Here is a 17,997-nt window from a genome sequence, read left to right on the forward strand (position 1 = left end):
TTTTTTTTTTTTTTTTTTTTCTCAGTATCTATTCAGCTGTAATGCCAAATGTATGTTTCAGGCAAGGAAAGTTTTCTCACTTTCCATGCTTGGCGCTGGTGTAGGACAGTCTCACACAGACTTAAGCATCTGAATAGGCTTCACTGGCTTCAGCAGAGCTGCTCATGTGTTTAAGAGCCACGTGCTTAAGTCCTTCTCTGTACATGAGAACTAAGATCTGAAAGCTCTCTGATAGCCCAAAGACAGACTTGATGCACTTTGTAATTACAAGGTAAGAAAGAAGATGAAAAAAGTATTTTAAATTAATTTTTAAATTAATTATGAGGCTTCCAGATTGGCTACAAAAATCCCAGAGGAGCAACAACGGGTATGAACCACTTCTAAAAAAAACTTTGGCAAGCAATCATTCAGGAGAAACTTTTTTTTTTTTTTTCTCAGTATCTATTCAGCTGTAATGCCAAATGTGTGTTTCAGGCAAGGAAAGTTTTCTCACTTTCCATGCTTGGCGCTGGTGTAGGACAGTCTCACACAGACTTAAGCATCTGAATAGGCTTCACTGGCTTCAGCAGAGCTGCTCATGTGTTTAAGAGCCACGTGCTTAAGTCCTTCTCTGTACATGAGAACTAAGATCTGAAAGCTCTCTGATAGCCCAAAGACAGACTTGATGCACTTTGTAATTACAAGGTAAGAAAGAAGATGAAAAAAGTATTTTAAATTAATTTTTAAATTAATTATGAGGCTTCCAGATTGGCTACAAAAATCCCAGAGGAGCAACAACGGGTATGAACCACTTCTAAAAAAAACTTTGGCAAGCAATCATTCAGGAGAAACTTTTTTTTTTTTTTTTTAATAGCCGCTAAGACTGAGGTGCCATTTAGTAAATATAATTATGAAAAGAAAGTTATTCAGGAAAGAATCTTAAATTGAATCCATGGGAGGGAGTGGAAAGCATTTAAAAAAGCTAAAGACATGTTTATTCTACCACTCAAGTGGGGCCATCAGCTTCCCAGACCTATGGAGCCTGGCTTGCAACAGCCTGACGAGTAACTTGCTGGCCCCTGCCAGCAAAGCTGCACAGCATTTGTCCTTTGATGAGAACATTTTTAACAGTCAATTAGCATTTGGCAAGCCCTTCAGCTAGGAGGGAGAAGCTTGCTCTGCATGAATCCGGGCACTGAAAGGGGCAACGGGACGAAAGAAACAAACAGTACAAATGATGCTCAACAAGTTTTTAGGCAAGTGGGAAGAATTTTTATTTGGAAGCACCTCCGTTTCACTCCTTGGCTTCATTAAGCCTGGGTCAAGGATGGTAACCTGCTGGGGGGAAACACCCTCGTCTCTCCTGCATCCCCAAAACAGGATGCAGAAGGGAAAGCACCACCTCCATGTCAGGCTCTAGCAGCTGTGAAAACAAAGACAGGCAGTATTTTTTAGCAGGAGCCATCGCTCATGAGCTGGTTTTCCCAGAGTCACAGGGCGCTGCTTTGAAGTTACCTTGATGAACTGAACAAAAGCTAAAACCAAACAGAAAAAACCCAAAATGAAAACACCTTCTTCCCAGCTTCCCTTAGTAAAATTAAATTTAACGAGAGCAAAACCATCTTGGGATTGAAGGAACAAGGTAATTTTATTTCTGTTTTTTCTGCTGATCTCTGATGTCTTTTTTATCACGCTAAAAAAAATCATACTTGTTGTACAGTCGTATTGCTTTTTTTTTTTTTTTTTTTTTTTTTTTTTTTTTTTAAAAAAAAAACACAGAAAAGGGTAACCCTTTCTCATCTCTTTGCTCTGAAGTCCATGTATTTAGTCCTTCTGAGATAGCCATGCCAAAGTTGCTGAATGTGATGGCATGTACACAATCCTGAAAAAAATAGTGCTGTTTTATTAACACTGTGCCTAAAACCATGGGATATTGAAGACTTGCAGCCTTCATAAACTACTAGTTTAATCAAATTTAAAGCTTGATTTTAAAATGTGGTTTATAATCCAGTATTGATACTTTGATCCATCTACTAACTTTGCTTTACAGAGAAATGCATACAACGGTGGTTTGAGAGTTGTTATTTCATCTCCATGCCTTGTTATCTGAAAAAAAATAATCTGTGTCCCAGTAATTAGGCTAAAAACACATGCAAGCCTTGAAGTTATCAAAGTTTTGCTCAGACTAAGTAATGTGACTTAAATAGGACCAGGTTTTCACTTATTAGAGGCTTCATCTGAGTACTGTAATAGGTGGGAAACCTACTTGCAGAGGCCTGGAATACAGTCAACCCACTTACAGGGGTGAAAAATTCAGTTCACCATAATTCTAAAACTGAAATTTTACTTATGAACCTCATTTCGAAACTTGGTCATGTCAAAAAAAACCCCACAAACAAACAAAAACCACCAAAAAACCAAACCCCAACCCAAAACCCCAAACCTGAAGCAACAAAATCCACTTAGGAACCAATCTAGCTAAATTGATGCCATTCTGTCTTTAAACTCCCTTACTTTAAAACCACAGTTATTGCCCTGCTATCAGTAAACTGATTTGCTAAATCAATTTAAGGCAACTCAGTGCACGTTTTCAAGAATAGATATTCCTGTGGTGAATATGCCAAATAATAAAGCCAGTGAGCTTTATGCAGTTATCTCATAACCCCTGGAACAAGGTAACTGCTTGCATGCGTGCTCCCATTTTTCTCCGAAGCAGAATGACACTGAAGATGGTCCAGATGACCCCATATGACTGTGCACTGCTATTGACAGGGAATGGATGCAGTCTGCTCCTGTAGTTCAGAAAAACTACTTCTTGCTTAAGAGCATCAACTTCTTAAAGTGACTCAATCCCACAAAAACTGCAGTGCGAACAAGCTGATGAGCAGTCACGTCATGCTCTGTTCAGAAAATTACTGAAAACCATCAAAACAGATAATAGAAACTGTAATAGCAGTAATTCTTTACATGATTTTGGAAGTGCTTTACAAATAGTATTTAATAAATGCTATAGCAGTCTGTGAGGAAGGCAAGGAAATGTTATCTCCCTTTCACAGGCTGGTTGGCTGGCCGAGGAAGGTTAAGAGATGTATCTAATGCTACCCACTAAATCAGTAACGAGACTAGGATTAGAAATAAGGGATGGCTGACATCATTTTCTGCCCTGACAAGTTTAGTCTGAATGCTCTTAAATACTTCAAGGTAATTTTTAGAAGACCTCACCACTGAGGAAGTCACTGGATTTTGGTGTCCTTTAAGAGAAGGGCTTTCACTTGCCCATTTATTACCTCCAGAGTCCACAGATGCACTGCTGTGCCCGTCCATTTGAGAAAATACCTTCATGTGTGCCTCAGCCAATTTTGGAAGGTATTTTTATGATCCCAGAGACTCAGTACTGCCACTGAACAAATCGTTGAATGTTGGTTGTGCACCAGATGTGCACAAGGTGTCTGTAGAAACAGACTGAGAGGAAGGTGAAGAAAGTGAAATCAGAAGAGCTGACACCACGCCAGTCTGGGGTTAGACCGATCACCAGCAGCTGCCAACAGAAATCCCAGCTTCAGGATGAATTCCACGTGGTCACAGATTCCCTGCTCTGAGACAGCTGATCTCTGTCATTTTTACCATTTGGAGCCGAGTATCTGTTGGGGGCTGAGTCAGCAAACTGCAGCCCTGAGCTCCTTGAAACTAATTTAACTTCTGGAGGCTGGCAGCCAGCCCCGAGGAACCAGCAGTCCACTGAAGACTGGTGGAGCATACTGATGCTCCAGCTGCATTGCTTTCTGCTCTGGGTCCCCTGCTCAGCTGGAGGTGGGGAAGGACGTGTGAAAGGAACATCCCTGGCTTGAACTGCCAGTGGAAGTAGGTTTATAGCAGGGTGGGATTTGCCTTTCAACACCCAGAAATGGGAAAGAAATAGTTACTCAAGTATTAGAGAAGTCTGGAGCTCGGATAGCAGTGCTCACCTCTGTGCTCTGACCCTGTTCAGCTTATGGTTTTGCTGCCTAGAGGTGCAGTTTAAGATAAAGCCCCTCAGTGTTAGGTACAGCACAAAGCAAAGAGACGGTCCCTTCCTCAGAGTACTTGTCATCTAAATGAAAGATTACACATAGTAGCTTGGTATTGTATATAGGACATGGAAACGGATAAGAAAAAAGATTACAGAAGGCAATATTGCCCAGGAATTTTGCAGGCATATTTATCTGCTCTAATAGACACAGATTTTGTGCTGGTCTATACACAGCAATCTGATCTTGAGACAGCAGTTTGGATCTCACTTTCATGCAGAGTAGGTTCAGTAAGGTTGGCAGAGATACTCAGAGCATAAACGTTCATAAATGTTCAGGACCTTCTCCTTTTTGCAGTTATGCCTAAGCTATGGGCAATACAAAGGCACCAACTCCAGAGGCATTTTTTTCCCAAAGAAGACAGTAGTTTTCCCGGGATGCCTCTTTACTAACCCGGATTTTATTGCCATGTCACCCAAGAGGTGGAGCATCACTCGGAAAGCCTCCTAGTCACCAGCAGTGTTACAGTAGGTGCAAACTCCCCTGAGCATCAATAAGGCAGCATTAGGCACATGTTGCTAGCACATGTTCCTCTCTTTCCTTCTAATTCTATCAGCTTCTCCAGCCAAGTTAAACCTTTAATGAAAGTCGTGGATTGGAGAGGTGCTAAAATCTATAAATCCTCTCCCAAGTGCTAGTGGTTAGGAGTCAATACATAGAGCATGTGCAGCTGGAACCCCTTATGTTTCATTTTTGTTCTGAAAAGAAAGGCAGCCAATTAGCACTGACAGACAAAAGATAAGATGAAAGACTTTCCCAATTTGCAATGCTTTTGTTTTGGTTCAGTGTGATTGCTCAGATTTTAAACACTTGCCTCTAACACAACCTTAATCTTAATGACTTCTTCCTGGTCATTTCAATGTGAATTAGACAGAGTAGAGCTGTTGGGAGCAGGAGGCATCTTTTCTTTACATGCATGGACACTGCATTGCCCAATTGTTGGCTAAAAATTCTAGGTGATATCTCGGAGTTAATAAATAATAAGAATAGAATAGTTTCAGTTGAAAGGGACCTACAACGATCTTCTAGTCCAATTGCCTGACCACTTCAGGCCTGACCAAGTGCAAGCATATTATTAAGGGCAGTGTCCAAATGCCTCTTAAACACTGACAGGCTTGGGACATCGACCACCTCCCTAGGAAGCCTGGTCCAGGGTTTGAGTACCTCTCAGTAAAGAAATGCTGCCTAATGTCCAGTTTAAACCTTCCCTGGCATGGCTTTGAACCATTCCCACACATCCCACCCTCTGGATACCAGGGAGAAGAGCTCAGAACCTCCCTCTACCCTTCCCCTCCTCAGTGAGCTGCAGGGAGCAATGAGGTCACCCCTCAGCCTCCTTTTTTCTCCAAACTAGACAAGCCCAAAGCCCTTGGCCGCTCCTCACAGGACACGCCTTCCAGCCCTGTCAGCTTTACTGTCCTCCTCTGGATGCAGTCAAGGCCATTCACATCCTTGTGAAACTGTGGGGCCCAGAACTGCACAGAGCACTCCAGGGGAGGCTGCACCAGTGCTGAATACAGTAGGATAATCACCGCTTTGGGCCGGCTGGTTACCTGTGTTTGATGCACCCCAGGGTGCAGTTTGCCCTCTTGGCTGCCAGGGCACCCTTGCGGGCTCATACTGACCCTGCTGCCATCCAGCACCCCCAGACCCCTTCTGCAGGGCTGCTCTCCAGCCACCCCTCTCCCAATTTATACCTATGCCCAGTGTTACTCCATCCCAGGTGCAGAATACAGAATTTTGACTTGTTAAATTTTATCCCAGTAATCACTGCCCAGTGCTCCAATCTATCTAGATCCCTCTGCAAGGCCTCTTATCCCTCAAGAGAGTCAACAGCACCTCCCAGTTTGGTACCATCAGCAGACTTGCTATGGTGCATTCAACTCCTGCATCCAGATCATTGATAAATACATTGAACAGGACTGGCCCTAGAATTGAACCCCGAGGGACAGCACTGGTGACCGGTCACCAGCCAGATGCTGCCCCATAACAACTAAGAACAATGCAGCAACATCTTCAAAATGCGTCAGCAACAAATGTGCTCTTGGAAGGAGTTTCTCTTTAGTATTTATGGTAATAATGCTGTAACTGCTGCTTGAACACTGCAAATCCTATAAAGACATCCTACCTGCCATCTTGTCTGCTGATTGTGTATCCAAAGAGAGGATTGTTGACAAAGCTGATGTTCACTCCAACTAGAGGGGTTCCATCTGCTGTCATCACCTGGCCTCGAATCACACACGCATGTCTGCAAGAAGAAGAAGAAAGATGATAAGAAATAGTAAGGCTTTTGACAAATTTAGGTTTTTCCTTCCGTGGCTGGGAATTCCTATGGATTAGAAAGCCCAGGCCCTTGAAGCACATTTTCAAATCAAAGAGGACAGAAACCTACCCAAGCACTGCATGAACATATTCAAGGCACAAAAACCACAGACGAACCCCGATCAAGGCTTGAATGGCTCATTTCTTCGACAACAGATAATTTCCTAGGTTTAGATACGTTCCTTACAAACTGCTTGGGGGACTGAGCATGCTAATAGGCCGGGCTTTTTCTTCCCGTCTTTTTCTTTACAAGTTTGGTAGATTGCACTATTTTATAGGCTATATCTATTCCAATTACTCTATGTTCTGTAATGTGCTCTTTTATCTAAGGATTTCAAGGATCTTTACAAACATTGATTAATACTGCAAGATAGGTATTTTACAGAGAGAGGAAATAAAGCACAGAGCGATTTTCGGTTGTCCAAGGTCAGTCAGAAAATCTGCAGTAAAGCCAAAGACAGATTTTCTAAGTTCTTATTCCAAAGTCTGTTTCCAGACCTCTAAGTCATTACTACATTGCTACCTTCGGAGCTTCCTATAAAGACAAAGCATCACATGTCTGTGAGAGTGTCTGAACCCAATTTTTGGCTGAAGGTAACTATTTTTCTGAGCAGCAACAGCAAATTGTGGTGTCAGTGTGCTAACGTGACCCAGTGAGTGATTTTCCTAACTGCTGTCCTGCTGGAGAGCAGAGATTGAAAGCCAATGTTTCTACAGGTGCAGGACCAGATCTCAGTTAGAGTAAATCATCTCAGCTGCACTTGCTATCTACCCAGTTCAACTGAGAAATGTCGCTTTGCTGGTTCACTGAGGCAAAGGATGATACCCGCAACGTTTTGTAAAAATGATTTTATAAAGATGGATCATCAGGGAAAGATCAAGTTATCTTCTTACCGTCCACCTAAAAATCTGAAACTCTGTAACACAAAGAGATAAAGTATAATTCCTATTTAAGAAGGGCTGCGCTATTTGTATATTCCACAGCACAGACAACAGACCATTTGCCAGGGAGTCTTAAACAAAACTCCTACTGATCTAAATGAAGAGCTCCAACAAAAATTCTCAGAGCGTTACCAGAATGTGTCAGCAATCTAAAATGTGACCAGATTCATACACAATTTTGGAACAGGCCACAGGAAAATGAGATCATGGAAATGATTTTCCTGTCACTGAGTTTTCTCTGATATATCATCACTGACTTGTTAAAAGTTATGTAGGAAAAGGCTTGGACCCAGCTTGGACCTAATATTTTTAATATTCCATTCCATTTTAATATTCCTTCCATTGCTTCTCACACTGAAGGCTCTAACTCAGCTTCCCATATACAACAAATCTTAAATAATATTCCAGTACAGTATTATGGACATCACTCTCTAACACGCAGAGTTAGATCACGATACCATGGAACATGCTCGGAGAAATGTCAACGCTCGGAATTGCTGAAGTCCACAGGTCACCACCAACTGTAGTGCAATTTTGGCACAAACTGAGTGTGTCTGATCACGTCTGGGCTAAGAGCAGAAGCTAGACCTTCCCAGATTTTTCCATGATCCCCTCCACTCCACTCCATCTTTTTTTTTTTCATCTTTCAGAGAGACCTGAGGAAGAGTTTGAAACTGTCTTCTCTCCGCTTCTCATCAAATGGCTGCACATTTTGTGAAAGGCAAGGAATTGCTACAGACTGTTGCTTGAAGACTAAGACCTGAGCATGAGGGACTTGGTATTCTGAATTACTGGCAGCATATTCAAGCCAACACTGGGACTACAGATATCTTAAAATACTTGAGAGACAAGATCATACATTTTTTTGTGAACCCAAAAAGAACACTTCCACCTGTTGGTTTTTTTTCCTCCCAAGAGTTAAAAGCAAGCAAAGGAAAAAATACAACATGTTGCAGATGTCTCTCCTGCTGTCCTACACAAAACACATGTCCAAGCAGTTGCAAACTTCTAAGTAATATTGCAAGCACATTGGCCTAGATCCTCAGCTCATGTTAATGGAGGGATGTGCTTATACCAGCAAGCAGCTGGTCCATTACATATCACTGACAACTATTTCTACAACAACAAGCACCGGCACAACATGGACAAATAAGGAGCTTCCTCTTGCCTTGGCAGCTGTAACAAATGCATTTGAACTCCCACCTCCCAGGAAGAGACTCAGTTCCCATTCTAGACGATGCTTCACAGCACTCCAACTCTGCTAGCACTCTGCTAGCACATCTACATGCTGACTAACTCGGACGATGCTGGCATCTCTTCTCAGAGAAGCAGCTTGTCAGCAAGCCCAGCTGCATCCACCATTCTCCCGAGGACTATAACAATAGCTTTATTTACATGCCATAAGGAAAGATGTTCCCACAAAGGGGACATCTTTCCCCAAACCACAGTGATAAATAGAATCTAGAGCAACATGCACAAATCTGAATTCAGTTAAAAGCAGGAGGGATGGAAACTGGAAGAAAACCAAAGCCCAGACTCTGCCCGATTAGAGTCTCAAATCTTCTCCTTCCCTGGGTGACAAAATTTGCCCCACTTGGGAAAAACAGTTAACACAGTGTGTTGGAAGCAGCTGGCTTTTTCTAGTGTCAACATGTCCTTTCTGGAGGCAAGATCGACTACCCACAACGCACCGAGCCCCCCAGGAACCTGGTTAATGCTAATTTAGTCAGCCATTTCCTTCAGAAGACCTTGGTCTAAATGCAATTACACCACAAACAAGTTAAGCGGGACTGCTAAGACGTTCAGCTCTGCTAGAAGGTCTCCCAATATATTTACATAAAATTATCTCTCATGTTAATAGAAGAGATTTATTCCATCAGTCTGGGCCTGCCAGTTCAATGTTTTCTGCAGTGGAACAAAACTGAATTTCTCATAGCTGGAGCCTCATCTTCCCCTTGAATTATTTACAAATGCCACCACTGCCTCTGTTTTCTGAATTTTGTGGTTTGTTTCCTCCACTATTTTTACAAGCGGCTGTATGGATTATTGTTTTACCATGAAAAGCAGTCCTTTTTTTTTTTTTTTTTTGTTTTTTTTTGTTTTTTTTGTTTGTTTGTTTGTTTGTTTGGTTGGTTGGTTGGTTTTTTTTTAATTTGTCCATAAAAGCTTCTCTAAAAGACTGTCATTGTTGAAATAGTATCTAGAATGCCAGATGGTGTATCAGACAATTTACATCATCACTTTCTGAATTCATACTTTATTCCTTAGAAAATTAAATTAAGTCTTCCTGGTAAGATCTGGGCCACAGTGACAAAATAGGGAGGGGTGTGCTCATGCCTTTACGTTCCCATTGCTCAGATAGGAAGAAAGTTTGACAGGCTCTCTACAAAATTCAAGCAGACAAAACCAGTTTTAGAAGAAGCCAGGAAAGTAAATTCCCCCAAAGCCACTTCATATTATGAGAGCATATTAAAGATTTGTCTTTAATACTGACTCTGATCCAGTGTCTCATAACTTAGACGTTGCCCATTCTAATACTTCTTATTTGTAGATGTTTTCTGCTGACACTGTACTTGGCACTGGGAAACAGACAAAAATACTCACTCTGCTAAATATTTTTCATTAGGAAAAGAAAATTCAATGCGTCCTAAATCCCCTTTTGCTGTAAGAAATGAATATTCTTTCCTTGACTGAAGATAGGCACCATGGGAAATCTCACCCCAACGAATTTCTGCAGCTCCTCAAAATACTTCCACTGTAACTCATTGTGCCTTCTCCTTTAAAGGTTTCAGGTGTGTGGAGATGGTTATCATGATTGCTTAGCCACCCTTAGCCAAACTATTAATAATATTTTAATTTGCCACTATAAATCTCTTCATCTCTTTGAATGAACTTACCACTTCCACATTTTATTGGGGTGTGTATATATATCTATATATCTATATATCTATATATCTATATATCTATATATCTATATATCTATATATCTATATATCTATATATCTATATATCTATATATCTATATATCTATATATCTATATATCTATATATCTATATATCTATATATCTATATATCTATATATCTATATATCTATATATCTATATATCTATATATCTATATATCTATATATCTATATATCTATATATCTATATATCTATATATCTATATATCTATATATCTATATATCTATATATCTATATATCTATATATCTATATATCTATATATCTATATATCTATATATCTATATATCTATATATCTATATATCTATATATCTATATATCTATATATCTATATATCTATATATCTATATATCTATATATCTATATATCTATATATCTATATATCTATATATCTATATATCTATATATCTATATATCTATATATCTATATATCTATATATCTATATATCTATATATCTATATATCTATATATCTATATATCTATATATCTATATATCTATATATCTATATATCTATATATCTATATATCTATATATCTATATATCTGGGATTTATCCTTCTGCTCTGGATGAAACTTCAACAGAGCACCATAGAGTGAAAATCTAGAAAGTTATTACTCAGTGGGAAGAGCGTTATTAATGAAGTTAGGAGATGTCAGTTCTATTTCTTCCTCTGCTACAGACTTTCTGTGTGACACGGGTGGTGTCAGCTGGTCTGTATGTGTCTTTGTATTCAACCTGCAAAATAACAATCGAGGCACATCCCCTCCTTACAGAGACATTAGGAGGATAATTGTAGTAATCTGCTAATCTCTTGCATAGGGATTTTTACATTCTCACGGCACATCATCTGTGATATGCTTCTGAGCGTACCTTGCTGATGAATGCCTATAAATACAGTCATTTGTTACAAACACAATCTCATGGCTTTAGCCACCGTGACAGTTCTGCTTGATAATGACACGGGATGAAGCAAAATGTACCTCGTCCATTTTGGGTTGAGTGCACCTGTCTCATGTTAAACAACCTCAGGGCAGTCTAGTCTAGGATAGATAGAAAAATTGGGAGAATGCCAGGTTAAAGCTAAGGGCATCATGCTCAAACACATGGACAGAAAGAAAATGCCTGAGCTGGCAGATGAAGGACGAAAGAAGAAGAGGAAACAGCAGAACACACAGACTTTCAAGTTCATTTCTTGTTGGCAGCATTTCCTTCAAAAGCTGTCTGTAAAAAAAGCCCTGCCCACTTGCCTCTTAACTGTGCAGAAAAAAAACGTGTGATAGTCTTTTCTTGAACTGAGTCAATCTCTGTCTGGTTTCTTCAGTTCAGTTCAGCTGTAGGAAAAGCTTAAACTTGAAACCTACCTACTGATCTTAGCTGCCACCTGAATTAAGGTATTAAGGTTAGGAAACAGGATAGAAAAGATCCTGCTGAAGGGTTCCTTTTTAAACAAGAAAGGCACACTTATATGAAAAAATGAAAATTAAAGACTAGACATCCAGAAAACCCCACCACCACCACTACCACAGATAGCACAAGTGAGTTTCTAAGCGGGTTTGTCACATGTCGGGCAGCTGGGATACAAATTGTTAATTAGGCTCGGCCTAGGCGGTTGCAGTAAGGGGAGCACCAGAATGCTGGTGTCAATCTGACAAAGGACTAAATGCACTGACATCCGACCAACTCCCAAACAGCGACTTGCTAAAGTGGCACTGACAGACTTGGTTTGCAACAGATCCTGCCACTCAGTTTTCTGAGCAGCTGATGGAGTGGGAAACCCAGAATAAAAAGTGTGGGTGATGAAGAATAAAGTTTGTAAGAACTCTGCCCAGACTCAATAAAAGAAAGTCAATTCCAAGTTGTTTGCAATGAGAAACAGCATCCGTTATGTTTGTTTAATGTATTTAGTGAAGCTATTTATAAGGCCCCATCACTGAAGAGTCAAGAGATGCTGATGATCCCTTATTAGGGTATGGTCCTCAGCTGTTGACCATTTGCAAGAAGCCTTCTACAGTCTTTTAGATGTTCTACGAAACATACAGTAAAGCCAACCAAATGAAATGCTTCAATGAAAACCCATTACTTCAACTGTCTGAAGAAGGACACGGGAAAAAGCGACATAATGCTTGGTTTCTTTATGAACGTGGCTAATGAAGGTGATATTTGAAGTCCAAGAGGAAAGCACTTGTTAATCGAGATTTACAATAACACCTCTAGATGCAGATTTTATTCTTGTTGCCTCTTTAGATCTGGTCTAACCTGACAGTATCGAAACAGTGGGCCTTCTTTATCTGATATTTTTAATATCCAGAAGAGAGCTTGGCTTTGCGACCAGCCATTGCCCAGCTTCTCAAGTTCCCCACTGCATGCATCTGACTCCGTTCTGCTCCGCGAAGGCTTGCAAACTGATAGTTCTCAAAAACCTCCTTTGGCATAATCTTTTTTAGCAATATTAGCGACTGCTAGCTGTAGCTCCTCCAAAAGGAAAAGAAGGTATTTTTATTTCATGACAGTTTAGTCACAAAGTGTATTATCTTTTGAGGACCACCTACCACTTCCAGAAAATCCACGATCGAATGATCATTGGTCTCAAAACAATTCCCTGTTGGCTCCATTCCTGAAAGATTCAGGAACCCATTGCTTTGAAAACTACCCCCAAGATTTGAACCTTATTCACCTACTCAATGTGTGTCCTTTTTCTCTTTATGAAAGCACAATCTTCTTCTCTGATCTGCCAAGCAATCTGGCCACTGTTGGAAAGAGATGCCACTTCTGCCATCCAAAACATCTTGGGTCTCTATGCCTCATTGACTCACTGTTTTTGCATCCCCGGATTTCTCAGTTGTGCTATAATGGGAAAATGGGAGGATAAGGGATACAGGAAGGCTGCTCAGCAAATAGGAAATAAAGAGGAGAAGACACTGATGTTGGTCTCTGAAATTATAAAACTGGCTCCAAACATACTATTTAAGTGAAAGTATTTTAGAACAGTTTTATAGGAAATGAAATGCATAATAAAGTCGGGCTGTGCTTTACGGCAAAGTTTCAACGAAGAATCCTTTTGTTCACAATGTGGTTGACTAACTAATGCTTTAAAAGTTGATGATTCTCTCCTTTACTCCAGTACAACCAAAGAAACACTCTTGTTTTGCAGGAGATCTCAAAGAGACAGAATCCCACTCCTGTTTTTTTAGGTCTGTAAAATCTAAGTCAAGCGTTCAGTAGCTTGTGAGGTGCAAGATAATTTTTTCCACTTAATACTGACTTACGCTCATTTCATAATTTTTCAGCAGTGATCCTATAACCATTATTTCTATGAGAGGTAAGGACTTTATAGTGCAATAACTTTCAGAGATGAATAAAATATTCGTGCCAAGTCTTCACAAAGAATGCCTGCAGAACTTACCAGTTCTGTATTTTTATAGTATTTTACATCTGGTATTTATTTTGTAAGCTGTGGCCACATATTCAGCTGTGCAGAAGACCCAAAATAAAAGCAATTCCTTCCATTGAATTTGAGACACCATGAAAGCAAAATTGAGCAGAACGGCAGGAAAAATACATTATTTCGAGGTTAATTATAAAATGAGCTCTCTTTTTGATGATCATAGGGAAAGTTCTTTAACTACATATAAGCTGTCTGATAGCTTTGTAATGAGCCAAAGGAATTAGGGAAAAAAATGGTTCAATAAAATGTATAAGATTTTATGATTGGGATTTTAAAACTGCTTTGTTATGTAGGAGGTTTTAACCAATTTAGCAAGTAAATGTCACACTCAAAGGACATACTCTTCCTGATATATTGAAATGATTGAAAGTCATACTTGGACTCAGCTGTTAGCATCCAACAGCTAGAGGCGACTGCCCCAAAGCTGATCTTGCAAGGCGGAACTTTGCCGCATCAGTGCAAAGCCAACAGGATCAGCTCACACGAGCCTCCCCTGAAATTTAAAATGAGAGGGAGATTTTGCAGAGCTGGCTGAGGGATGCTGAAGTTCTCCCGTCTGGTCCAGGGTCAGCAAACCTCTGCAGAGGTGAGGCAGCAATGAGCTTGGGGCAGAAAGCTCCAGCTTTTCGCAGAATGAACATGCCAGTGACCCACATGAGAATCATTACAACAGTGAGCTGGTATTTAATTTGAAGAAGCCTTACGCAGTAATGAAATAATCAAATCTCTCCACTGAACAGGATATGCAGTTTCTGGTGATATTATATCAGCTCATAGCTATCATGTCAGACATGTCCATCAACATGCAATGTAAAACAATGGGAATGTGGGCTGCTCTTTTTTTTCAGAGGAACGTACCTTGAATATTGAATAATAATCAAATATCTGCATGCCAGATCCAAGAGAATGCATCAGCATCTACACCACAGTTTAGACTCCTAAACCCAAATGTACATCAGTACCTGTGTAATCCAGGAGGTATTTAACTCATTAGGAGTTTTGGTTTTCTGCTTGCGAGTTTGAAGGCTTGAGTTTTGCTTTCTGCACACTCCAAGAGCTCCTGGGTACACAGGTATCACCTGAGACCTTTTAATCCCAGGTACAGGGTGGTGCAGCATTTATATCAGAAGACTTGCCTGATCCTGGAATCACGCCCAAATCACGCTAAGAAGATCCTACTCAAGAGTTTGTGCCTGGTAATAAATATCTTTTTTTTTTTTTTTTTTTTTTAATATTGGTTAAAAACTGCACCCCAGTTTCTCTAATGATTGTACGCAGGACTTCCTTCTACTTGTGAAAGGGGAATACAATTACATTATGATTATATTATCTATGTTATGGAAGGAAACATAAAAATGGATGGGAATTTGGCTTTCACAGAGTGCTGTGGATACAAATTCCACAAAGTGGAAGTAAGTAGCTGTATATATTGCATTAGTTTATTATATGAAAACAATGCCATGCTCAATTCAAAATCTCTTTAAGCTGAAGTAATGCCATACTATATAATTTAAAGTCAAAAGAAAAAGGCAAACATTGAAAAAAAAAAAAAACCAAAACGCTCCATACACCAAAAAGGTAAGTTTTAAAAGTATGCTTTCTTGTGCTTAAAAGGAATGATTACTACGTCATTGAAAAGTCCTTGTTACTCTCCTATATTTAAAAAAATCTATGATTTGTAGCTAAAAAGTAGTTCATGTAAGCAGAAAGCAACAACAGCAGGATGATGTCTTTGGAAGACAGTAATGCTGGGAGGAAAGGGTTTGAGGAGGTGCTGTGTTAGCTTGGTTTAAGACACGGAAACATCCGACGCCCTTCCCATGAATGAGGGTACCATGCTGTGCCATGTGGGCTTGCTCTCAGGTGATGTCTAATATCTACGACATAGTCTCAAACAGATGCAGCATTTATCTTTCAAAGCTGTCCTAACGCGCGAGGCTGCTGTGCTCCCCAAGCTCCTGCGTCGCCCCTGGGGTGCCCGACGTTCCGTGGGTGCATCCCACCCCCCACGTTTTGGTGCCAGCCCAACAGAGACAGATCCTGCTGGAGCTGGGCCAGAGCCACGGGCTGGCCCAGCCCTCTCGGGAGAAATCATCTGCAGGAAGCCACACCTGAAGAGTTTCGGCTTTTTTTTGACTTCAAACTTTGTCTTTGGCTGGAAAAGAAGTGTTTCTTACTTCACTGTATGAAAATCACACTTTTCTTGAGGGAAGAGTACACAACAGACAGAACACTTTGGTTTCCCTGTGAAGAAACCTCAGGAAGATCTGCTGTGGTGAACCCAGAGCTCAGGTGTGGGAAGAAATGTGTGAAAGGAAAAGAGAAGGTGTTTTGAACATCTTCCTTCAAGGATACTGAGATATCATTGTAATATTCTTCAAAATTACTCCGAACTGAGGCAGATGGATGACCAAAATGCTTTGAAAGCCATTTTGATCCTCCCCTATTCTCTTAGTTGTTCTTCGGCCATGATCAATACTCACAATTCTGGTTTTGATGGGGCTTGGGATCGATGCAGTTTAACTCTGACAATAAAAAACATCCATTTATTTATTTATAGAAAACACGCACATTTATAGCATACCTGTCTATCTTAGCATCTACCGGTGCCTATGTAACCCTCCTCAGCTGGATCAGTAAGGCACATTGTACAGCCTGGCAGACAGTGAGGGACACAAGGAGGTGGAGTGACATGTTTATACACCTCATGACTCAGCAGTGGAAAAAGAAATGTGCAATTTTAATTCTGATCAGAATTTTAAACTATGAAAACTAACTACTTTTTGCACTTAGACTACTGACCTGAGGGCACTAAGGGACTATTCTTGCAGCTGATATCAGATCCTGCTCTCTGATGCATCTTTATAACTCAGCTGGTTATTTCTAGCTGCCCATGTAATTGTTAATATTGCTGGCAGCAAGTAGATATATACAACCTGTCCCCAAAAAAAGGAGGGGTATAAAACACACCTATTTGAAAATCATCTGATTTCTTTTCAATATTCTTTACAAAAAATGCCAATTCTGCACATGGTTTTCTGAGGTACTTCAATCCTATGACAACACTTAACATAAAAGACTCTGTGGATCAGGACTTGAGCCTGTTCTTGCAATTTTCTGACACTGTCCCTCAAGAGAGAACAAATATATCAGGTGTCCTACTTGAAAGGCAACAACTTGACACCACTGCATCTTGTGCTGCTCCTTATGGTGATGGACAACTAAGAATGGCTTAAAAATACAAAGCAAACAGCAAGAGTAAGTGGTTTCAAAATCAATACAAGAACGATCAAGTAGCAGAAGAGTACTTGTTATCTGTTCATCAAAATGATGTGAAAAGACATTCTGTGCATTCAGAATTTAATTTAGCTACTTGCTTTATCATCATAAACACTCATTTCAATATGGGTAATAATTATTTTTTCTTCCCAAACATGAATAATATATAATTGCTGGTATTTTGGAGGAGACAAGGTCTTTACCTTTATCCATCAGGGTAATTTATCATTGTCTTTCTTTTTCTTCTGCAGTGGTGAGAGAGCTTGTCAGCTCAGCTTGTTCTTAAAAAGCTGGAGTGTAATTCAATAATAAATTCACTCAAAGGCTAGCTGTCACGAGGCATTCATTTATTTGTATCCATTAGGTGATCTGCACTGCTGTTCTCTCTAAAGGATAGCTAAGCTGCGTTTCTGAAACCCAGGAAATATCTTGCATGGATGTTCAGTCATCTCCTCCACACTGCTGTCACTTCTGCACAGGCCATAGCAGCGTGCAGATGTGTTGTGGTTCCCCCAGGGGTGATAATCAGCCGGCCATGACCTGGTAAAGCCCTGAGGAGTAGCCTGTGGTTCCTGACCTGAACGATGAGTGTGCTCCGCACGACATCAGACACGCAGGACACAGAGGTCCACGTCACCTCTGTGTTGCCTGCTCATGGGGTGCTGCTCACAGCGTGTGGCATGGATCCACCTCCAGTCCCACCCCGTGATGATGGCGGAGCCAGGACAGAAAGACGTAGGATGTTCCATGCCCAGCAATCTACAGTCAGATCTACACCAAGAAGGAGACGGCTTCATGAATCACAGCAGCAGCAATGGAAGGAGAGGGCTGCCCTGAGTCAGGATGCTGGAGCCCTCCATCAGAACAGAAAAGTTTCCCGCCCTCCCTTCTGTTGGACAAGCTATTAAGCCAGCAGCTGGAAGGAGGGATGAAAATGCTTCATCTTGCCCCCAGCTGCTGCTGTGATCTTCACGGAGACACCGAGCAGTTCCATGGAT

The 17,997-nt window shown here is 40.6% G+C and overlaps 1 protein-coding gene across 9 annotated transcripts in view; it reads right to left on the reverse strand.

Moving 5' to 3' along the window:
• TENM4 (teneurin transmembrane protein 4) overlaps positions 1–17,997 on the reverse strand; it is a 601,633-nt gene that overhangs the window by 77,912 nt on the left and 505,724 nt on the right. For all 9 annotated transcript variants that reach the window (XM_026843650.1, XM_026843624.1, XM_026843595.1 and 6 more), the window contains one exon: positions 6,175–6,294. In XM_026843650.1, coding sequence (XP_026699451.1) covers positions 6,175–6,294 — 120 coding nt within the window. The remainder of the gene's footprint in view (positions 1–6,174; positions 6,295–17,997) is intronic.

Source organism: Athene cunicularia (assembly GCF_003259725.1).
Source record: "Athene cunicularia isolate RWA chromosome 1 unlocalized genomic scaffold, athCun1 chr1_part1, whole genome shotgun sequence".
Lineage (NCBI taxonomy): Eukaryota > Metazoa > Chordata > Aves > Strigiformes > Strigidae > Athene > Athene cunicularia.